This window comes from Gymnogyps californianus, chromosome 1 (genome assembly GCF_018139145.2).
Source record: "Gymnogyps californianus isolate 813 chromosome 1, ASM1813914v2, whole genome shotgun sequence".
NCBI lineage: Eukaryota > Metazoa > Chordata > Aves > Accipitriformes > Cathartidae > Gymnogyps > Gymnogyps californianus.
In genome coordinates this window covers 24,448,255-24,473,549 of record NC_059471.1, presented here as the reverse complement: position 1 = coordinate 24,473,549, position 25,295 = coordinate 24,448,255, and the positions used below count along the sequence as shown (strand labels likewise).

Here is a 25,295-nt window from a genome sequence, read left to right as displayed (position 1 = left end):
CTGGATAAAAATTAATTAATATTCAAGGTTCCTGTGCCAAAAACCATGCTATCTTCAGGTAGCAGAGATATTCATGTTAGCTTAACACCATCTAGTTTGGGTACTGGAAGCATTGTAAAGTGCAGAACAGATATCCAGACCCTAGGAAAATATTTTAGTGATTAGCCATTCTTGAACTTGGCAATGCTGCAGCTACACGATCACCCTTATTCAAGTTACGTCCTAGCAGACATCGCTCTAGTACACTCTTGGATGTGTTGACTGCAGTGGTTGTACACACAGTTAACATACTCCTCCCATGGAACAGGACTGCACTGTTGTTAACTGGTTCATTGTATCTCATTATCTTCTAGAAAGCTGTCCTTTCTGTCTTCTGTCTTGCCTTGAAAGATGTGAATGCAACAAGGCCTGTTCTTTGCTGAAGGGCTAAATTGACTTGTTTCTTTGTGTCCTGCATCTCCACTAAGCAAAAAATGTGAGAAGGTCAAAAAGCTGCTATTGCACTCAAAGAAATTTGCTGCCAGAACAACAAAAACACAGAGAAAGCTCAGATTTTCCTCTTCAGAACGTAAGAATGGCAATACTGAGTCAGATCAAAGGCTTATCTCACCTAGTACTCTGGCTCTGCTGACGGCCAGTAGCAGATGCTTGGGAAAAGGAAGTGATACTTTCCCTGGTATTCTGACCCAGGACTGGCAGTCTGCAGCATCCTAGCCAACGGTTTTATTCAAATCATTATGCCATTTGATTTGTCCTATTCAGAGCCCTATTTTTCTCCCTTTACACCTTACAGCTTCCAGGAAGCGCATGTAGAGAAAAAAGCAGTTTTATTGTAACACAGTATTTAACAGGCATAGCTGCCTCCTGCAACAGTGTCAGAGGCCATCTGGCAAGCTCTGTGCCAGTGTCCACATGGTGGATCTTGTGTAATGTCCATTTTGGTTTACCCCTGCAGTTCTTGGCCATGTGGGTAATTCTTCTTCTAGTCATAGCATATGTCAGTTCAAGGACATTATTTCATGTGTTGGATACCTGCCTACTGACATGGATGCCTGCCATGTTCTCTACAGCTACATGACCCATACAGTCACTCCTGGGTTTACTGATGGTGCTGCTTGCAGGAAGGTGGCCCAGTTCTTCATATCAGGAGCAACACAGGAATTAACATTGCAGTCTCTTGTTCTCATATTCCTCTACTGACATTTCCATGTGCTAAATTTGCTCTTACAGCATACTGTAAACCTCTGCATTCTCGTGATTCCTTTCCTGAGGGTAGACTGGATATGTATGTCTCCAGAAAAGGCCTTTCAAGTCTAAGTTGTCTTCAGTGGTGTACAGGCAGAAATGCAGAGGCAAGTGGCCGCACTAATGGGTATTAATCCACTTCTGCCCACTATCAAAACAAGTGACCTTCAAATCAATGACTTCATAGGGATGGAAGGCACACAAGCAAATTGAGGTGTGAAGCAACACAGAGTGGAAATGGTAGTGGACGTTTGCCAGACAGAATTATTAAGAATTGTCCACACAAAACTTAACATGAATGAAGCGCCTGCCAAGTGAATTAATTTTTGTTTATTTCCGTATTAGGCATAGGTGAGAGCCTCTATCCACCTATTAATGATTTAACTTCTTCCTGACCACCATTCTCTGCGTGGCTTCTGCACCAGACTATGACTTGGCAGACAGGGACAGCACACCAGGTCACCATGATGATACCTTATTGAAACCGCTGTGGAGGACAGAGTAGTGAACACACCGTTTCAAATTGCTTGAGAACCAGGTAAACAAGCCTGGGTAGAGGACAGTATTAACGCAATAACATCGCTTTCTGTACGCAGCTGTGCAGACTTCTCAGCAGAGCTGCATGGACACAATGGCTATGTCTACACTGGTAAACAGAGACAGGGACTGTTCGTGGCCCTAAAGCCAAGTAGCACAGGCTGCCTCATATTCACACTGCTCCAGAAGACCTCAAGAAGGCTGTCTATGTCCATGTTGCCTAGGGGGACTCACGCAATGCTTCTCTGGCCCACGGCATTATCACTGCGTGTTTTCTTATCACAAACTGCCTGCTCTAACCTGAGGGCTGTGCTGCAGCCACAGCAGTGGTTTTGCAGCTTGGTCCGTCGGCTGCTGCACACAGGGAGGTAGGGGATGAGGGGAAGCCTAGCAGAGCAAAAGCAGCCGGGGTAGTTTGGAGGACTGTGTCTGGTGGCTTGGTGCCTTCTGGGGCTTGTTCCTGGGAGGGAGCTACCTCCAGAGCCATCTCAGATTTCTGTGTTGGAGCCAGCTGGAATGGTCCAAAACTGAGCCAGGGAGGGAAAATTGAGCAGAACGGCAACTCGGCTCCAGTACTGAAGCTCTCCCCATGGCTTTCCCGTTTAGCCGCATAGACACATCCTGTGACCAAACTGCTTACTGAGGCTACAGAGTCTATCACCAGAGGTTTCTAAGAACAGTTTAGACAACATCTGTCAGGAATGACACAAGAGTAGTTCATCCTCCCTTGGACAGACTGGATGATCTGTTGGGATCCCTTCTAGCACTACTTTCTATTATAACAAAAGAGAGTACTACAATGAAGGTGAAAACACTGATGAATTTGTCAGCTAACCTGTTGTATTTAGAATGAAAAAATGTAGGAAACTGAAGTTGAAATAGATGACCCTGCCTAACCTGCAAATAAAAAGCACATCTGAACACTGCTGCAAAAGGTGCTTGTAGCCCAGCTGTGTTATAAGGTATTTTTTTCAGATAGTGAAAGTGGATTTCCAATATATCCAAGTTCCATATGAGGACATTCCATATTTGATGGGAAATATTTCCTCCAAATGGATTTCTATATTGTACATTTTGTATCCTGATAGAATTTAAATTAAACTAGGTTTTAATGGAATTATTTTAAGTTATGTTTATACACAATTAATAAAATTCTTGTTGCACACAAAGCTTAACTTGTTACTTAGTACAAAAGAGTATCTTTGTATTTCAAAGAGACAGAATTACTACTTTTAAATTAATTTTACAGTTTTAACAAACTAGTACACTTAATTTCTGCAACAAACCTCTGGTCTTCTTTCTAGGGCTTCTTTCATTAGGGGGTGAAGTTCTTCTACTAATTCCCTAAATTAAAAAAAAATCTTTGTAAACAAAATCTAGTCTCCTCTGAAAAGCATCAATATTTTATTCAATACATAAAAACAATTGTCTAAAGTGCAAGTAAAAATTTGAGTATATTTAAATACAATAAAAATAATGCATTTGGATTAGAGGTAAATAATTGAGAATATGATAAGTGGGAAAGTACCTGAAAACAAGGGAATTTGTTCTTCCAAATCCTAATACAAGTGATTCTGTTATTTCTATGCTTTCAAGTCTCATCAAAGGCACTAGCTGCTTTAGTAAGACTCCAACAGATGGAGTTCCAATAGCCTAAAATATATTAAGAAATTATTGACATTTAATTGTCAGGATTATCAATACTAAGTAAATAAAATTTTTTTTTACAAAAAACAAACATTGTCTAAGCATCAATATGTATTTTAAAAATGTGTTGAAATGATTTTACTATTATGGTTATCAATACACCAGTCTAACTGGATGTCCGCTACATTACAATCATCTCAATAAGGCCTAACAAATAAATACATCTGGGAAATCTCTTTGTTTTCATTCAGATTATTGTAATTTACTTTGTTGTTTCATTAAAATATTCCAGTAATTGCATTTGTGGAGCTACTGCTCCTCTCAGGTTGCTACTACTTGAAACTGTATTTCATATAATATTCCTTCATGTCCAACAGGCATATAATGTTTATTCAGAAATCTGCCTTATTGCTTAGTAATGTTATAAATTTACAGATTGGAGTGCTCTACAAGGAAAGAAAGGGGATGACAAACTAAAGTTCACTTCAGCACATATGTCCAGAACTTCTATATTTTGAATATACGTCACCCAGAATGAGAAAAAAGATATTTTGCAGTATTTCGCAATAATATTTTGAAAATGCCATGGCTTTTGCCAAATATTTATTGACACATCATGCCGATACAGATTATACAGATGTTTTAATTGTTAATTATGTGCCTTCAGCAGTTTGTGTGTATCAAAATATTCCCCTAACTGAAATACTTTTATCAGGATACGATCTTGCATGCAGATGCAGTTTAAAACTCTCCTAAATGAATAATCTGTTTGAAACAGGATGCATCACCTTATTATCATAGTTCACTGTTCCATCAGGAGTGGTAGCCATGATCTCTGGTGTTGAAGCACGCAAGTGTCCTGGGCTCATAATACTGGGCTTTGCTACTCCAAAACAGAGAATAAGATAGTTTCTCCACAAAGTAACATAGTTGTCTCCACTGCTTGCTGTACTTGTTTTCTTTGCATTAACAGGAATACTAGAATTTAAAAATAAACTAAAATTATTAAAATCATTTCCCAGTCTCACACAGTATCTCAAAATATTTAAAAAGGGAATAAAACATGCTACCAGCTGCAATTCAACATGACATGATAGATGGGAAAAATCAATGACGGTAGAAAACTAGAGTTTTCCACCTTACAAGCTGCCATCATGAAACTCAAAACTGAATGTCTGGGTAGCACCTTGTAGGACTTACGGACTGATACTGAAACATGAGACTAAAAAAAGCTTGTATTAAAATCACACGACCCATAAAAATGAAAGTTAAATGCAGATTGCCACTTACTTCGGATCCACAAGAGGCATTATCAGCTGTAGCCTCGTGAAAGCATATGGCCAAGCATAGCTGAGAGCTGTAGGACAATGTTTTGGTAAATTCTCCTGCCTAAGAAAACTGAAGAGGCAGAGAACCCATGGGTCTTTAACGGACTGTGCAAATATCCACACATGGGAAGGACTTTTCACATCATAGTGGCTATTTACTAGGACAGCATTCCACTCCACCAGCCACTGCAAATCCACACTGTGTGTTAATGGGATTGTTGTCTACAGAGAGAAAAGATAAAAAAATCACAGTGACAATTATTTATTCCCTGCCATGTTCCCCTTCAGTACTTGTCTTTATTTTCAAGCTCCATGGCCAACTTCTGTTGGATTTTTTAGATGTCTCCCACCACATTGCCCTTGCACTCAGGAGGAGCTTTTTACAAATGCTGATAAGAGCTACCTCATTACTTTCCCTCTGGTTCTTCCTTAAAGCTCCTATTTACTGTGATAGGCACAATAACTTGCCCTTAACCTCTACGATAACTAATGATTATGCTGACCAATATAGTCTCATTGTTACTTTCTATTCTCCTTGCTGCCTGCATCCATCCGCTGTCTCTTGTATGATGCTGCAGTCTGTAATAGGTTGTGCTGGCTTTGGCTGGGGTAGAGTTAATTTTCTTCATAGTAGCTACTATGAGGCTATGTTTTGGATTTGTGCTGAAAACAGTGTTGATAATACAAGGATGTTTTAGTTATTGCTGAGCAGTGCTTACACAGTGTGAAGGCCTCTTCTGCTCCTCACACCACCCCACCAGCAAGTAGGCTGGGGGTGCACAAGAAGCTGGGAGGGGACACAGCCGGGACAGCTGACCCCAACTGACCAAAGGGACATTCCATACCATATGATGTCATGCTCAGCATAGAAAGCTGGGGGAAGAAGAAGGAAGAGGGGGATGTTCGGAGTTATGGCGTTTTGCCTTCCTAAGTAACCATTACGCGTGATGGATCCCTGCTTTCCTGGAGATGGCTGAACATCTGCAAGCCAATGGGAAGTAGCGAATGAATTCCTGGTTTTGCTTTGCTTACATACGCGGCTTTTGCTTTACCTATTAAACTGTCTTTATCCCAACCCATGAGTGTTCTCACTTTTACTCTTCCGATTCTCTCCCCCATCCCACTGGGGGGGAGTGAGTGAGCGGCTGTGTGGTGCTTAGTTGCTGGCTGGGGTTAAACCACGACATAGGTATAGACTGTCCTTATGTTTATTGTCTGAACAGCTGGACAGAGCCTTAGCCCATGATTAAGACTCCTGCACACTATGACAATATGATAAATACCAATGCTATTAATAAATATTCTTCAGAATTCATCAGGGCATTTAAATATGTGTGTAGGGAATTAAGAGGCTGAAGCATGCACTTAAGCAGTTTTAATCCACTTTAAATCCTGCTACCTTCAGGGGCAAGTAGGGTTCTCATATCAACAAACCATTTCTCTACTGTAATTTAAATTTTGTCTTAAGAAAACAACTTTGTGAAATGAAAACTTAAAACACATGTATTTTAGCATCTTTATTATTCACTTATCAGACCTCAAATAAGATGTAACAGTTACCTGCATCCCGCATCACTGTTACAAAAGTAATCACTAAATTACCACTCCCTGCTGTACTTGTCAGAAACCAGGTACACAGGCAACACATTTGCTTTGCTATATTATTAATACATAGAATTAAAGAACAAAATCCAAACGTTCACCTATAGAAACTGCAACACCCAAACCCAGGTGCTGTTATTTCAGCTGAATTTCCTAATTCCTGGGTTACAGAGTCAGAATGTCTCTTGTTTGCTCAGTTTCTGATCCCTCAACTTTCCTGTTTTCAGCTGCACAGTAGCCCGACTTCACCACCAGTTTGATGTCCCCTTCCTGCCCCAGGAAAGGGCACTCATGTGGCAAGGACCAATTGTTGCTTTAAACTTAATCAGGCTGAAAAGTGCCCCAAACTGATAGTTCCTGCTCTCTGGACAAGGGCACTAATCTCTGAGTATGCCAAACAAGTTGCCCTATGTATCAGTTCTTCTGCTGATACTTTCTCATTCAAAATGCTTACTGCACCTCTGCTTCCTCTGCTGGCATGTTAGGCACATTAAACCCATGAGAGAGCGAAAGCAGGGATTCACCCCAGCTGTGAATTACTCTAGAGCTTAGGCTTAGGTTTGCAGGCAGGGCCACTTCTGAGCACACAAGGGAGCTAAAGCTTATTCTCTTCTGGAACAGATGATAATAGCGAGGGACTTGCAAGCACCCCAAGCATTAGGTGGTGCTGGAAATAAGACTTTCTCAATGGTTCTTTTGGATGCAGGTCACAGGTCTGGAATCTAGGTAGCTTTGATTATAAATTTTGTTAGAATTTTTTTTTCTGTATGTAGTATCTTCTATATCCATAGCATGATTTTTTTCATGGAACAGATTGTCTGGGACATTGTGGAGCCTTGGAGCTCTTGGGTAGATGGCTGGAGCCTTAAAGCTGTATGATTTCTTTGATTTCTAGCAGCTTTATTTTTAGTCTTTCATGTCTGATATTTGTCATGTCCATGTGCTATGTAAACACTAGCAGTAACAGTAAAGTAGTACTTACTGAATCTGAAACAGCCACATGAATAAAACTTTCAAGAATAGAAGAACTCAGTTGATCCATGACATCAATCATAGGCCTGTCATCATCCTGCATAACACAGAGAACACAAGTTAACTGCTCTCCTGACCAAATTATTTCCCTTCTTATTTTTCTGGTACATGAAACAGAACCACCTAAAAATTATGACATGACTCTAAAATGGCTAAAAAAATTCATTGGTAATGATGGGTGCATTTTGTCTTTTTCATATTAATCTCAGAACCAAGTCCAGGCTGTGGTTTGACATGAAGTTAATTTGTGGCTATAGCTCACTGCTTACCGAACAAAAGCACATATCAGAAAATCCCAAATGACTTTGGATAGCTGGTATCAAAAGACTGAAAAATTAGCTTACTGTTTATTAAAGCATTCCTTTGCCATGAACACACATATTTGTGTTCTTAGGCATTTAGATGGCTCACTGAGCTGTGACCGCCAACACACAACATGACTCTCCATATTTTCACATCCATAAAAAAGACTTAGAGGTCTTTACTATACAAGGAAAATCTATGTGAATAATCTTAAATGTGTCTTATGCTGTGTTTTTTTACAAAATGGTATGCTACAGGAATGAGTTTCATTTCCATTACAAATTTATAATCCTGACAATACAAAAATGATCCATGCAGTAAAAAAAGGTTTTACAGTGTCTTTTACATGCACATCATGCCAAGAGAAAATATTAAGTTGCTGTACATGTTTCTCTTCAAATTCTTGTACAGGGCACATGTTATTAATGTTACATTGTTGAGTACACAGAAAGGTTTGCAGTGTTGAGGCAAACAGAAATGGTAAGCTCAGACCAAATGCTTTTTTATAAACTAAGTGCATACCTGCTACACCGCAGCAATTATGTTAGTTTGTACATGTATACACATATAGTATGTATATATATACAGTTCAAAGAAACTGTAATAGCAGTTTTGAGCTTTATCTTTGGAAAATTTTAATTCAAAGTTCCAAAAAAGGAAAATCATACCTCTGCCTGGCCAAGGGCCAGGAATAAAGCACGGATCTCTCTGAGGATTAAAACAGCTAGTTTACGTGTAGCAACCTGGAAACTACACAGCAGAACCAGTGCAAATCCTTCGACGGCATGTAGTACATTAGAATAGGGGCTTCTTTCAGACTGTATCCTGTGGCTGGATCCATTTGGTATCAACTGTAGAACAGTGTAAGGGGGGAAAAATGGAGTGATGGTGTTTGAAAACCAGGTCTCCAAGAAATACTCTATTTAACTAGGACATACAAAGAAACAAAATGCAGAGGCCATGTAAATGCTGAAGTAGGAGACTGACAGCACTCCCTCAAACAACCAAGTTTTGTTGCTTTATGTTATTTTGTTCCACAAAACCAATATATTAGCAGAGTCCTTTGACCAAACCCCTCCCTCTAATCTGCAATTCAACTACCTGCTTTGTTCCATCCTCCACTAAAAAAATGGATAAGTCAGACTGTGACAACTTCACACTTTTTCTACTCCAGATAGCAGGTCGTCAGGTCCTTCTTTGATCCTGTAACAGGCAACACCTTAGGCAGGTGGCCTCTAGAACCTGACGCCACCAGTAAAGTGTAACAATATTTACTGAAAAGTCTGTGAGGATTTCTCTTTTCTACATTATTTGTAATACTATTATTACCTATTAATTAATGGTCCTCTGTGATATAAAGCAGATATCATGCTTGCCCAAAGGAAAACATTTCCAATGTGATTGGGTTAGGAGATAAGAAGCCTGAAAATCATCTCTCATAACGAAAATATTTGTGGGATAGTGCAGATGGGAGGAGCAGGAGCAAAGCTGTTCAGTTCCCAGGAATGTTTGTAACACATGGAGACAGCAGGCTGTAGAAACAATTGGGTTCTTTGATGGTTTTGAATCAACCAAATGAAATGGCTACAGGAAGGGAAGATCCACTTCACTCTACTCAGCGTTCCCCCTAGCATTATCAATCAGTTTCAGTCCTGGGAAAATGTCCTTCTGCCACATCTACATACACATATTTCACTTCATGTGCTTTTGCTGATGTGCGTATTTCAGTTTGACATGCATTCTCTTATGTTGCTCAACAACAATAACATCTGCTGTATTACACAAGGACATAGTTGTCCTCAAAAGACACCTGAACTAATTACCTTAAAAAATCTTACGTAGTGAATTCTTCTCAGGTGAGTAAATACAAAATACAAAACCCACAGCAATACCAAGGAACATAATTTCTGCCTTCAATTAGTATAAATGTTAGGACACAGATCTCTTGATTTCATACCTCTGCAGATCTGGTTTTTGCCTGTTCAGAAGCTTTTCCTGGAGTGTGTATTACAAGCTTCCATTGTGTAAGCAACTGTAGCAGCAACTTCAGTGAAGTATCAAGAAGGGTATGATGCATATCATTCACTTCACGTAGCAGAAAATTAGTAAAACCAAAGAGTACATCCTCCCGCCAGTCGACAAAGTCAACAAGTAGACCCTGAAGAGAATTCTGTGCAATGTGTCGAAGTTCATCATCCATATGGATAGACAGCCTGTAAGTAAAAGTAAATGTCAGGTAATAAAAATCTAAGGAGTGTTTATTGTGGTAAGGAGCATATGTTTCTTGGTAACTTAACGCTGATGGAAAATTCCCAATGACAATGTAAATTTCAATGATACTATCATGCTTGCATTATTACTGACCACAATTAACATCCTTAACCTGTTTTTATATTGTAATTCTTGCTACAACAGCACCTGAACATATTTGTGGATCCAAAAGAAGTCTTTGTTCCACTCCTAAAAGATAGTATCTTTAAAGTACGTAATTTGGCAACTTTGCTGTCTCCCCGAACCAAGTATACTTTTGATTTACTCACTTATAAAATAACTTCTACGTAGTTATGATAACAAAAGGCTTACAGGTTAATACAAAAGTTCATGATTTATGTATTTATTTGTTGACTTTCAATATAAAAATAAAAGAATCACAACACCTCAGCTGCCTAACAGTTCAAACGAATCTTTAGCCAAGAAGCAAATCACAATTATTGAAAGCAAATCTTCAAAAGAAATAAAAAGAAGCATTCGAATTAAAAAACTGCTTTATGTTTTAAACAACTTAGGATAGGGAAATGGGAAAAACAGCCTCAGGACTTTCCACACTTTTAAAAACACATCGGACACCCCCAAAGTTCTTCTGAAAGATCGTGCAATTTTAGGCCTCATTTTCAAATTTTATTTCCTTCTGTATTTGCATCATGTTGAAGTTCTTTTCAACATAAAAATTCTTTATACTTTCTTTTGACACAAAAATTATCAAACCACTTCTGTGTTGGTAGTTTGGCAGAATAAAGTAAATTCAGATCAGTGTGTTCTGCAATTTTTGGTTCATTGCCTTTATGATGTATTTTGTTTTAATTACCCATGAGACTGTAATTTTCTGTAGTGTGTTAGAACTCATTTTCAAAGTATTTTATCTACATTTAATCTACATAGTTGAAAATGAGGACACATTATAAAGAAATGGACAGAAAGCTAGGAGAAAAAACCAAAACAGCCAAATGGAGTGGAACCAAATTCCATTCAGTTGGAATTGTATGATGAGATGTGGCTCATAACAAATTTGGTTCATTATAGCTGTCTAATTGGGAGGCAGGGGACATTTCATTTAAGTCAAAGGAAAGTGACTGCCATGAAACTTCACCCCTGGTGAATATGACTCCAGAAATAACTGTTACACTTTAATAACCACGTGACTTTCTATATAAATTTGGAAACACAGTATTTTGTTGTGCGAAGAAAGGACCATTTCTTTCTCCTCTTTGGAATGCCAAAACCAGAAAAACAAGCAAAGCCCCTGAGACTATGATTAAGTAATCCATGAAATGACTTCCACAATGACACAAAGTAATAATGGAAAAGAGGATACAAAAGACATACGTCTCTAAGCCCCAGTTACTGTGCAATAGCATTGTCAAATGAGATTAAATTCAAATTGAGCATAAGAATGCATCTATGTATTACCACTGTATGACAGGCAGCTTGAGGAAGCAAGTAAATGTTCGTTTGTTTGTTTGCACTTGAGTCAGTTAACTTTAAGACCTACTTGGGAATTTGTAATGAATGGTTTCAGTGGGCAGTGAAAGGGCAAAAGGTACAGTATATAGACATCTGCTTTATGGCTTATAATTTGAATACAGCTGTCCTGGAAGAAAGTCTAGCTGCTGAGTTACAGACTCCTTCTGGAAACCACCAAAAGACACATCTGTTGTGAGGATGAAAAACTCAAACCAAACTGTGAATAAAAGAACCCATTAACCCAAAGATGTTATTTTATCTTTAGTGAAAAGAAAATATTTAACAGCTTTCCATCCCGACAACAGAGCCGCAAACAAATCCCTGGCAGAACAGCTTCTCAGGTTCTTTTCAAAAACGGGGAGGAACTGAAACTTCACCTCTTCAAAGTTTTTTATCCTTGTATTGATTTTAGTCTCTGACCCAGAAAAGACACAATATTGTGATGCGGTGTTCTCTAGAACAGCAATGACTTACCTCCTGGGACTACTTTTTCATAATTGGGAGCAGTCGTCAATCTAGACCCAAATAAACATGGAATAGTATAGAGAATGTAGAAGCAGCTCTGGTGCTGGGGTAGTCTGGAGACTTACATTAAGATTAGGCCAGGTATTAGTTCCTTAAACAGTTTATTACTTTCTTCTCTGAAGCCATATTTTTGTAGATGGTTTTCAGTCCACGCTGTCCCAGACTAAATAGACCTAATTCTTTCAACCCACTGATCCTTCTTGCCCTTGTTCTCTGGTCAGCCTCTTCTTCAACTGCAATGCCCCAGCTTGGACGTTGTTCTCCAAATCAGGCATCCTTGACACTGATTAGACCAGAGGAACTTTTTCAAAAATCTTTTAGACTTATTCCTATTTATACATGTGAATAAGGTTTGGCTTTTCATAGGAACATCACTTTTTTGTACGTATTCAGTTTGTGATCCTGCTCTGCAATACTGAGACCCTACCCAGTTATTTCAACACCACACTATACGTCTCCTGAACCATGACTGTCTGTTAACTGCTTTCCAACCTATTATGCATTCACTTACTTTTATCTAAATTGTGTTTCCCTTGCTTATACTTGAGAATCTGATTAAAAACAGTATCAATGTCTCAAAGATGCTGTAGCATGAGTACATGTAGGAGATGAGAACAGCTTGCCAAAGGTCCCCTTGTTGGGGAAAGGCTGAGCATGTAATTGCTTCCAAAGTTGCTCTAGAGATGCTGTCCTCAGCTCCTCTTGATGTCTCACTTCTCACAGTCAGAGTCAGATAACCCAGCAGACCTACTGCTTGCATTGTGGCAGCATGGAAATTACCCAAGACATGCTTACAAACTGACTGTGGCTAAAGAATCACAACTGACCTTTTCTGCATGAAGTTTGATGATAAAATAAAGATAGACCAGTGGTTATATTGACACTTGTGAGATCTAAGGAGGGAAGCACTAATTTATGAAGAAATCCACATTGGTCTCCAAACTTGCTTAAGAGTAGTGACGGGTCTGACCCGGACAATCCTCTGTGATTGAAGAGCTGTGACCAGAATGGATATGTGTTTTCTACCAGCTCAGTTAAGGCCATTACTAAGCATAGAAAGCTAGTTAAAATATTGGATTAAAGGAAAACATGTCCTTTTTAATTTCCCTTAAGCAGAATTGATGTACCTATTTAATATGGTATCTGTATAATTTGATAATGTAATAATTTAAAACAACCCACAAGTGATTTATAGCAGAGGGTGTAAACACAAGGAAATCAAGCTGGCCACGCACCACAGCACACCTATCGTTGGCTCCAGTTTTGGTTTGTTTGGCTATCTGCACTCTATACTACTAGCAGAATTGATTGTTTCACTGTTTTAGCACATCACTGGGAGTTGGGTGTTCACAGGGCAGAAAAAACTGCTTTTGCATGTAACCCTCTGGCTCCCACATCTGCCATTCCTCACAGATGTTTCAAAAGGAAGAACAGAGTGGCAAAGATTGCTTTGTCACAGTTACCTGAGAGCAATACGCTACAAGGGCCTTGTGGCTCGATTTACTACCATGATCCACTTACATAAATAACACATGCTGGAATCTCTGACTTGGATACTAGAACTGAAGTGTAATATACTTTTCTGTACTGGCCAGTAACTGTTATCATAATTATTTGCAGTAAGTCAGTCACTGATTTGATGTCCTGAAACCTAACTGTTTTAGCAGTCATGTGTTGTAGACTACCTTGTTCAGTGAAGTGAAGTCTATCTAGATAAATTCAATGGACCTCAAGCAGGGAGGATATGATATTTAAACTTATCCTTTTCTTTATTTTATGTCTTATAATAATAATTAAAAAAAATAAAAATTATTATTATCAATTTAAAAAGTTTTTTGAAAGATACCACACCTAGCACATTCTGCTTTACCAAATAGACATGTGGGAATCATAAATCAAAACTCAACAGGTATCTCCATGTTTTTCCACTACATAGAAAAGATGTTCTCTCCTGTTGATCAGAATGCTGTGATGGTTAAAAAAAAGTAATAAATGATGAATATCATGAAGAATAGTGAGTATCATGTAACCTACATACTGATGGAAAAGCATTATGGATGACTTATCTACTCTTTTATAAAATCAGGAGTCTACAATATACACACAATGACTATAAAAAGATGCTAGGACTTCTATGTCTTATCCATTAATAGCAGATTACTTTTTATAAGCATATGGTTTTGTCTAAGAAACAGTACACATTCTGTGGCTCAGTTTTTCATTCTGTTCCCCTTGAGCAGTCATTTAATGCTTGAACAGCTTACCTTGCCAGCAAGTCGATCAACTCAAGTTTTGACATTCCATCAGGAAGCAATCGAGGAATAGCAGCAACGCATGTTCTGAACAGATCGATTTTTGGTTTTCTTTCACCACTGAAAAATTAAAACAGAATTTTGACTAAGCTTAACAAGTAACTGTGTTAAGTGATCCACCTACAGTTTTTCAGAAAAGGGCTGGACATAATGGAGTGCCAGAGGCCTACCAAGAACATCAGGACAGAAAGCCAGACACTATAAACGAAATAAAAAGGAAACATGAATAAATATTTCCATTGAATGAATGGTTTTGATTTTGACATTTTTCATGCATCGTATCTATACAGTACTTGAAAAATCAATTATTACTGATTCATTTGTTTCTTTCTGAGAGGAACTGGCAGATATATCAAGTTGGAGTTATAAGGTAGGAGGATTCCTCCATCAAGATCAGCATTTGCGTCATGCAAGCTTCAGATGAGGAAAAGAGGAAAAAGTTGGGGTGTTCCCCATCACAGTGCAGCTATATTACACCAGTTGTATAAAGCAAATAAACAGCAGATATGTAAGAAGCCCAAATAACAAGACTGAAGATCCACACAGTTGCCCTCAATAGGGCACAGATCTGTGGAAATCACATACCACACATTATTATACTGAAAAAGTAGCATAATTTAGAGGTAGGTATGGCCAGAGAGTTTCTGTTGATCCCTGCCTGAGATAGCAGCACTTTAGCAACCATTATCAGCTAAAACATGTTTTAGTAGCCCCAAGGCTGCTCTAATATGTGGAATAGCTCAACTGCTCCCTAACAGCCTGGGAAAGTGATTGAGTCTAAAGTTCAGCATGAACCAAAAACTAGATTGGGAGTCCTTAAGTCTTCTAAAAGCAGCTTAAGTTTCAGCTGCTGACTATTTTCACAACAGATGCAGTTGTTTCCTGACTTGTTTCCAATATATTTTTTTAAGAATGCAGATTTAAAGTCCTTCAGACAGACCCCAAAATGTGGTTTTTTTATTTGCTCATTTTTAACTCAGTGATCTATTATTTGACAATTGAGTACAGAGGAAATAACCAAAGCATAACAGCATTTCAAACTGTACAGTCCTTCCCACAATATTATTAATTATTAGCCTGTAATATGTGTTGGAGGAATCAAAAGAGCAAGGTCCTATTTAGGGACCCTACTATAAACATGCAGAGAAAGACTGTTCCTGCTTTAATATGCTTCCAATTGAACTAGAAAAGAAGGGGGGGAGGGAGAAAGACACTGAGAAGCATTGTAAGCTACTTAACACCACACTGAAATTCAGTGACAAACCAGAAAATTAACCTAGTTTTCCTGCACCCCAGTCCAATGCCCTGCTTACTACATTACTCTGTCTCTCCACCCAACAGAGGACATTGCATTTGGATACCTTACTTCTGTGTTCAGTCACAGAGAAAGCCTGAATGCAATACCATTTCACAAGTCTAAAATAAGATTTATAGAGCAACACTGAGCATTCACTGAAATAATGGGTACAGAAAAGGCATAAACTGACATTAGGCTTACTTAATTCAAAGATTAAAGACAGTTTTGTAGTGAATATCTTTCTTTCTCTTAACATCCTATATACTTATCAGCTTGGATATATATTACATTAATAAAATGATAATATGATTTTAATCTACTGATTTAAATTGTACAATGAGGGGAAACTATTTTCATAATGAATTATCTCTGTCTCACTGTATCTGTATCCTAACAGATAGAACTTGAAAGAAGGTGTCGGCAACTGACTTGAAAAAGAGTAAAATACAACATCTCATCTGAGAATTTGGTTATAAACAAAACCCTTTGAACTATTATTGCTAATGCAAATACTAGTTGGATTAATAACTAGTGCAAAATATTGTATTTTTATAGTTGTAAAAAGTAAAGTGCCATTGGTATATCTGCAGGCAAACCAATGAGTCTTCCTTGCTGACTTCAAATCAAAAGCGAACTTTGCAGAGTTTCCTTATTATCAGTCCCCAGCAAGGGTAAACAGTTTGTGCATTTAAAATGGAGGCATGTAAAATAATAGTCTGAGAGGAAACTCTTCTGAAGGCAAATGAGTAATTATTTATAAATATAAAATCTGTGGGTGTTCTGTGGCTTATCAGCTGCTCAGAAGACTAGCAGGAGAAGATCCAAATCTGAGGCTCAAGTTCCCAACTTCTCTGAGGTACCAGGCACAGCATGCGAAGTGTCTGGCAAGGCGGACGTCACAGGGCTCTGCAGTCATCTCTAGCTGACTCAGGATCCAACAGGACGAGCTCTGGATGAACACACCAGCAGCTATCCTCATCTGGAAGCCTGTGTTTCCATACCAGCAGTATCAGATTTTAGTTAGGTATTGTCAGCAAAAATCTTTGAAGTACTTGCAAAGACAGGCTTGTATGTTAGAAAAATTGATGCCCTATTCTGACTAGATGTTGGAAAGTAATTATAACCAGCATTGAAATTCATACCCCAGTGGAGGATGCAAAGGATGCTCCTTAGTCAGGATTTTAGTAAGACTCTCCAAAGTGGCATTTACTACTTCAACAATAAATGCTTAAAGGATCAGCCATTAAATACAGAAGCATGTCTAACACTGCCAAAGAAACTTCCAGAATCTGTATACTTTAAAATGTTATAACTATTCATTGCTTAGCTTCTTCCCTCTGATTCTTATTTTGTTATTAACAATATCATTATGATATTCAGTTTATACAATAACATTAACTATATGTAAATATGACAAAAGCCATAACTTTAAAATATAGATAAATATAGTGTGGTATCTATGTATTAAAGCCCATAAGAACTCAAAATAAATACATAACTCTAGTGAAGCATGAAGTTCTGTGAATAAAATGATAAGCAACTATGTAAAAACAATATATTGGCTGTTCCAGTTATCATGCACAATGCAGTTTTTAAAAGGGCCATTTTAAATGCTGATAGTAACAGCTAATGATATTTTTCATGAGTTCACATGATTTAGATTGACTAATAATTAAGCATCCCAGATTTTTTTTTCCTTGGAAGAACAAGTGAAAATGTGTTCTAATGTGTTTTTCCTTTCAAATGTATATATTAAGTTACAGCTCATCTGGATACAAAGTACAACACAAAAATACAGTAACTTACATGTCTAGATCTTCCAACCTTAAAATCTTTATGTCTCTGACCAAAGTTACTCCCAAACCATAAGACTTCCTGAAATTTAAAACTCTTTTAAGTCTATTTGTTCACTGACTCTAAAAATAAACAACACTTTGGTGATGCTGAGAAACCACAGAAAGGACATTTATAGCTAAGGTTAAGTACACTTCTTATCTAAGTGCTCAAGGTTTTACTATGCAATTATCTTTTGGGAATAAAATGTCAGTTTCAAAACTCACTTTCCCTCTCACAAAACCCTGGATACCCACAATGGTTCTGAAAACTGGCTGTGAGTACTGAGCAGTATACTGGGTAGTACTATAAGAAAAATATGAAATATTATCAGATAGCAATATTAGCATTTAACATAAATAATGCTAAAGACACAGAGAACTTACAATCTCATCTACACAGTCATAGCAACAAACAAGGGCAGAGGAATGACACTAAAACATAAAGATTATATCAGCTGTAAAAGGTAGTTGAATTTGGCCAGTCATTGCAGTCTATCTACCACTCATGGTATTTTTAGCAAGTTGTCTCTTTTTTTTGACAGTATATGAAAAAAACAATCTCGAAGAGACCAATGTCGTTTTCATTACACCTCAAGCTTTTTTCCAGGGGTTGTTTCTCTTCTAGCATAACTGCTATGTCCACCCCTCTAACAGGAAAGATATGCAAGGTCTCCTTACAGATGGGATCTCTACAATCCATGTTCTGCATGTGTCAAATGATGTCTCTGTGTCTCTAAAGTCTACTAGATGTCCACCTCACTAGAACTCTCTCCAGGAAAATTCCGTCATTAATAATTTTGGATGAGAGTGTAAAATGCTGCTGTTCAACACTGCTTGAGACATACTGGTTTGATTCTGTTCCAGTGGGGTACTGCTTAAATCCAAGACTCTTATCACAAAATGACTTGGGTTTTTAATTAAGATTTTATTTTGATTACAGGCATGAATAGCAACGGGAATTTTGAAAGATTATTATTAATAGGGATTTACAGAATTTGTTGCATTATTTTGAAGTTCAGTGACGCAAATATACCCTGAAACAGTGTTCTGAGCATAGGCTGACAGGTTTTCCACTTTGGGCTTTCAAATTCTACCATCTAAACATTCATAGGATTCACATGTGATTTTGGCTACATTGAGAGCATCAGTTCAATTCCAAACACTGCAACGTGCAAAGGAGTACAATCAGCTTGTCATAAACAGTATTTCAAAGTATATACTAACTAAGCTAAATGTTCCTGTTTCTTGCTGTTTCTCTGATGACTCACGATAGACAGAAATAGAGAAAAAGTTCTGAAATTACATCTCATTATTTTATGGGATTTACTGTTCTTTAGCACTCACGTAATCATGTCTTCAGGTTCTTTGTTAAGCATCTGTATGTTGGTTAGCATCATGCACCGACCCACTTCCTTGTCAAGGTGTCTGAGTATGTTGTCCACAGCTTTTCTTACTTGAGAATAATATAATGACATACCTGCAATAATATGCATTTTTGTATAATTTGGGATAGTTATAGATATGTATATTTTGAAAAAGAAAGCTGCTTACTCATGCTGTGCTACATGAATTAAGAAAAATGTTTTCCCCATGAGATAGCATATTCCGCTAGTAATGATATCCTGATTCAGAGACAGAATATGTTGCCTTCTCCAAAAAGAATGCTATTGTATGTAAAAATAGCCCGAGTGATATATATATACACACATATTTTTCCTGGAGAAAAAATTAAAAAAAAACCTAGTCAAAATATGTCCCTACATAGTCAAATGAAGCCGCACAGTTTGCCAAGTTATACAATATATTTTGTGACTTTTCATGACAGAAGTAAAAGCTCTGATTCAGTAGCAAGGTTTAAAAACTACAGGCAAAGAGAAAAAAGGAATCTGAATGAGCTCTTCTAAAACTTATTTGGTATTGAAAATAATGGCATGACATTTTATGTGAAAAACAATATTAGACAAACAGCTTTACAGCAGCTGATGGACATCAAATACTTTAAAAATAAAACTTGAACTAACTGTTTCTATATGCATCAAAGGCTAAAAATTTAATTTTCTTAATGAAATTTTATATATTAACACTGAACAATACATTTTTAATCATCTATTCTCTAGTCAATTATTTTCCCATTTGATATAGACAATGTAAGCTTAGAATTTCAAAACGACATCAATTTTCTGATCTGATATGATTGAAAATTCAATGGCAGAGTAGAAGGCAAAAGAAAATACAAAAATTACCTAGCTTAATCTTACATGTTATACATGGAAACTAGAATATTGTATCATAAAATAGTGAAGAAATTGCTAATAAAATATAAGAATTCAATAGTGCAAACATTTATTATCAAATGTATGAGGAGTAACCATAATGAACTGAATTAGTGACAGCACTAAATATATGTCTGTTGTACATTTCAACAGCAGTGGGTCTCACATTGTTTATTTTCTTGATATTACTACAATGATCTAGCAACAGTACAACACAGGTCTTTGTCACTGGTGTAGAAATACGTAGATTTTGTTTCATTCACATAACTTTGGGGACTTAATGAAGTGCTAAGGTGAGTAGCCGAATTTTCTTTTTTGCCAGCAAAACCAGGCACCCTCAGGGCATGACACAGAAGCTCTTCTCCTATAGCACAGGATTCTCTCTCTACATTGACTACGAAGGAAGCCCAAGGTAATGGTGCTTTTAACTTAGGCACTTCAGTTCAGCTTTATTTTACATTTAAAAGTTTCTGCCATTTTGAAAGTTTCACTTGGTGTGAGATACTGCAATTAAAATGAGGATACCAAAGGAATCTTTGCTGGTTTTCAAAGCTGGTACATTTTCTGAGCACAGGCACTGTTTGTAATAAGATGAATATCCATGAATAAACACAGCTATTCAGCACTGAAAGAAGCTAGTTCTTAACTATCTGTGTACTTAACCCCCCCCAGAACACAGGGTTGCTACCACTTGTGGAGCACGACTGAGGACTTTTCCTGAAATAATTTAAAAAAGCAGTATTTGCCAAACTAAACCATACATTTCATTAGAACGCACAATAAAGTAAATGTTTACAATAAAGAAATCAATTGAATACTTAACAATAGTAAATTATTCTGCTCAGGTACTGAAGACTTTTTCACATTCATTCACATCCAAGTTTCTATATTGTCCATTCTCTTACTGACCTATCATTTTAGCTTCCTCCTCTGTAAGAGTTTTGCTCAAATATGTTTTCTTCACTCTGAGAGTGTTTCCAGAAGGAAGGACAGCTCCCGTCACTGGCATTGGAGGTTCACCATCTTTTTGCTGCAAGCTATCAGCAATTACCAAGAAAGCTCTCAGACCGATATTCATTCTCTGTAAAGTTCAGAAGATGAATGAGTATCATAATCAAATAATCTTATTCTACTCATATTCCTCAATCACTTCAAAATGCTGAGTATGCACTTGCCAGCATTCTTTTCCATATCTTCGCTACATTGACTAGTCTGATATATTTTTAAAAAAATGCTCATGAAATAAATAGTGAATCCGTATCTGCACTATAAGCAGTGCTCTCCCCTCTCAAAACTTTATTTCTAAGTATTTTCATTAGCACATTAACTTTTTCTCTTCAGGATGAAACACGTGGATATGACCTGGAGTTTAGTAATGCATCTTAACTGGACCTTCAGTCAAACACAAATGTCCTATGTGGTCCGTTATGAAAAAAGATAAAGAACTGTCTTGAAAGGCCCCACGGTTGACCATACTGAGTGAAAAGTCTGGAATGGTGCTCAGCGCCGAAACTGCAATGTGAAAACATCGGGAAGATGAGGCTAAGTGACCTGAATGCCTTCTGAGAATTCACCAGAGGAAAACTTGCAGGCTTTGCATTGCAACGATTAAAAGACTGGAATGTTTTCCATTTCCCAGGAACGTATTCCAAAAACTCAGAGGCTGTCCTACTGACAGTCTCCCAGAGGTGTATTTACATAGATTATGGTTGGTTTTTTTAGAATGCTGAAGTCTATGTACGTCAAAAAGTAGCCCTGTTATTTCATTGTTTTCGGACTTACATTGTTGTTGAGAAATAGTAAAACTTCAGATGTTGATTCATCAAGAAGCTAAGGACTATGTCCATTCCCTATAAGCTCAGCTTCATGAAATGCTAATACACAAAGTCCTTTGGAGGACCTTCCTCAGTTAATACTGCAGGTGACCAACTCAGAACATGGCGGGGACTGCCTGCTCAAGAATTCTGTTTCATTTTTCTTTACTCTGCTGAAGAAAGATGAAAGCTGTGCTCAAAGTAAAGCTTGCCTTTCACTTCTGCTGCTTTTGACAGTAAAAAGTTTAATCTACTTTTCCAAATATTTTTTTGTATCAAATATAATTTTTTTAAGGTAACTCATTCTATTTTAACATCTTAGTGAATAGGTATGACTGTTTAATACTGCAAGATTAATAGAGACGTATTTTATGAGATGATCACAAATGCTTTTTATTTTGCATGTGTTCATTCTTAGTTTTCAAATGAAAATGTTTTCAAAATTATAAGCAAATACATTACTTTCAAGAGAATTTTTCATTATTTTACCACTTTTATTTTGATTTTTTTTTTAAGTTTTTCAAATTTCTGATTGTTTTCTCTAGCGAAAGCACTAGGAAGCTGACTCATGACACTAGCACTAGTGGAGCTTTACTGGTCAGAGTGGTAAAACTCTAATAGAGTTTTTTCTTTTTTGTCATCTTCAATTCTTCTTGCATCATGTACTCTTTCTCAGTAAAACTGTTTTGAAAAACATTGAAATTGTTACAGAAAATTTATTTTTATATCAAAATAGTTTAAGACATTGCATATAACAACAGCAGAGTGATAAGGAGATACTGTGATCAATAGTTTTATTTATCTTTTTCTTTTTGTTTTATACATTTGCACTACTTCACATTTGATAATCTTCACTGAGGAAACATGAGACAGGCATAAATAACGTGCCATTTCACAGATCAAAGTCCACAGGTGTATTTTACCAATAAATCAAGTTCAAGATTTGGCCTGAAAACTGGACAAGGGTGAAAGCATGCTTAGAATGTAACCAGAAAGTAAATGTAGCACAACACAATATATACTAACTCCAAAAAATGCAGATGCACATCATACCTCAGGGTTGAGACTGAAAGCTTTTGCTGGTTTTCCGACACAAAGGAAGTCAAAGATAATTTCTTTCATTGCAAAATCTAAACGTTCCTAAAATAGTAAAAATATTGCAAATCATTAAGCTGCTCACTTCTGCTACTTATTTTCTTCAAGGCAACAGAATTTTGAAAACCACTTTAATCAGGATTTATTTAAATGTATGGAAAAACAGATTTTCAGAAGTATGCAGAACATATTATCAGATGTAAGCTTTCAACACTGCTGTATGTTGACAAATTCAAAAATTTACAGCATTTAAACAGAAAATGATCCATTTTGGAAATAAAGCTTTTAATTATTTCATTTAAACTGTGTTAATTATGGTACTAACATAGTATTTTACAAAAAAGGAGCTTGTTCACAGATGGCACAGTTCAGGGAAGACTTTCAGCATCTGTTTAATTCATTCCTATTCAGAGACTTTAAGTATGTGCTTAAGTGCTTTGCTCAATGGGAATGTTTTCTGAATTTAAGTAATAAAAGAGATGAAACTTCCACCACTGAAGGTTAGTTTATTTTAGCAATTCCCATTTGAACTGATGAAAACTACATGTGTCAACTACATGCTGAACTTGGTTTTCCTCTGACTTACTGCTTTAAAAGCAATGCAACTCATTGTCCTATATAGTAGGAATGATTCAGTATTATGACAAAATATGGCTTATTATTTTGAACCTTATTGACAGTCAGAGCCTGTCAACAAATGCATTTTCTGACTTGCTGGCAATTCCAAAAACTGACAAAAAATACATTTGAGTTGAAATGAAAACATTTTTGTCCATTTTCAGTGGAATGAAGTTAATCAAAACCTGTTGTTCAAAAGAAATCTGCCCCAGCTCAATCTATAATTTTATCATTGCCTAGATGAAAGATACTGACAATGGGGTTGCAAAAAAATCAGTCAATAGAAGTTTACTTATTTGTTAATTTGTTATTGGGAAAACAAGTTATTCATTAATTGGAAAAACACATGCATGGTTCTCCCATACCTGTGCAATAAACTGTATTATCTTCACAAAGATGTTTAGAGGCATATCTCTTGGCACAACACCACGGGACCCTTTTGGGAAAAGTGTTGTGACAATAGTAATAAGTCGACTGTAAAAGAAGGAAAAAAAGCGTTAGACATTTCTGGACCTTGCAGACCTTCACTTACCATGAAATGTAAGTTGGAAATCCTACTCCATTTAGAAAGACTAGAATGTATTTCCTTTGAAATCAAAGTGTAATGGGGTATCTTGTTCTGATCCTTTGCTACAAATTCAATGTAATTATTTTATTTCATTACTACATTACAAGTAACAATAAACTAGTCAATGACATGTCACTACAAAAGTATTTCTAACTTTAACCAGGCAAAGAGTGATTTTTAGTTCTTCCAAAAGCAGAAACACTTTATACAGTAATTTTAATAGGTGCGAGAATAACTGACAGTGCCACAAAAGGGAATATTTTGTTGTGTATAGTTGAGTTTTTTATTTCACATTAGGAATAGGTTCAATTCAAAGGAATTCAGGAGAACTATAAAACCTCTTTACTGGCAACATCCACCCTACAAGGCCTGATTATCATTACAAATACAGCATCCTACCTTTGGGTAGCTGTGTTGCTTTCACATTTAATTCTGATCATGTAAACCCACAGTAGTCTGTACAAAGATTCCAGTGCAACTCGAGCCATTTTTGGGTCCTTATTCTAGAGAAATATATAATGTAAGAATAAACTTCAGGCATGAATTAGAAAGGAAGTTCTGCACTTAATGGATGCCAAGGTTCAGAGTTTTCACAATGACACTACAAAAAGATACAGCCTCACAGCTGCCCAGTACCCCATTCCTGTAGCTGCAGGATGCTTATGCATCTGACCCACCTCTCCTGGTATTACTTAAGTTGTCAAAAACCCCAAGTATCAAGTTAGTTAAATTAGATACATGTTACAATTTAAAATCTCTATTTGAAAATCACCTCAATTTGACTCTGAAAAGAAAACCTCATCTTCAGTTGATTCTGTCAATTCAAAAGCTGTTGCCCTATGGTGGAGACCTGATATGAAGAACACAGCAGATAAATAAATGTACTGCACATACTCAAAAGTGAAAGGACAAAAATCTGTGGATGCTTAGGCTGGCCTAATTAACATGGCATCTGGGATCAGCTGGACTGAACTGGATTATCTATCTGGATTGCTGCTTATTTTTGGAAATTTTTGAACTAGTACAAGATTGTCTTTGGGTCTCTTTGGTCATATGCAGATTTCTGTTTCTGTGGTAGTTTTAAGGGCTTTCTAGGTAGGGTGCAAGTATATGCAGTCCTGTCAGATGGCCTCCTGCATGTTGGGCCATCCATTGGGTTAAACTTTGAAGGAGTCCAGTACACTTTGACCTAAGATTTGCCTGGCCCACAGTGCAAATCTCCATGGCAAAGAGCTGAATTTTTGTCTGCAGACAAATGTGGAGTCACAGATCAAAGACTGTGGTTTGATCAAAGAAACTTCAACCAATGCCAACAATAATTCTTCAATGTGTATTGGTCTAGGTCCTGCAAAATGGAAGGAAGACAACCCACCAATGATATGGGATATGGCTCCAACTTCCAATGTGGCATACTGTCACAAGCTTAGGAATAGGAACACTGTCCTTGGGTTGCAATTTCCATTTAACTCCTTGACAACACATTTTATACAATAAAGCTTTATATGGAACAGAAAATTGAAAAT

The 25,295-nt window shown here is 37.1% G+C and overlaps 1 protein-coding gene across 2 annotated transcripts in view; it reads right to left on the bottom strand.

Moving 5' to 3' along the window:
- The window catches only part of FRY (FRY microtubule binding protein), a 176,810-nt gene that overhangs the window by 80,600 nt on the left and 70,915 nt on the right, over positions 1-25,295 (bottom strand). For both annotated transcript variants that reach the window (XM_050901481.1, XM_050901473.1), the window contains exons 12-24: positions 24,172-24,275; positions 23,570-23,678; positions 22,545-22,631; positions 20,587-20,758; positions 18,749-18,881; positions 14,225-14,332; positions 9,652-9,907; positions 8,363-8,545; positions 7,342-7,428; positions 4,720-4,979; positions 4,218-4,407; positions 3,311-3,435; positions 3,069-3,126 (exon numbers count right to left, since the gene is read on the bottom strand). In XM_050901481.1, coding sequence (XP_050757438.1) covers positions 3,069-3,126; positions 3,311-3,435; positions 4,218-4,407; positions 4,720-4,979; positions 7,342-7,428; positions 8,363-8,545; positions 9,652-9,907; positions 14,225-14,332; positions 18,749-18,881; positions 20,587-20,758; positions 22,545-22,631; positions 23,570-23,678; positions 24,172-24,275 — 1,872 coding nt within the window. The remainder of the gene's footprint in view (positions 1-3,068; positions 3,127-3,310; positions 3,436-4,217; positions 4,408-4,719; positions 4,980-7,341; positions 7,429-8,362; positions 8,546-9,651; positions 9,908-14,224; positions 14,333-18,748; positions 18,882-20,586; positions 20,759-22,544; positions 22,632-23,569; positions 23,679-24,171; positions 24,276-25,295) is intronic.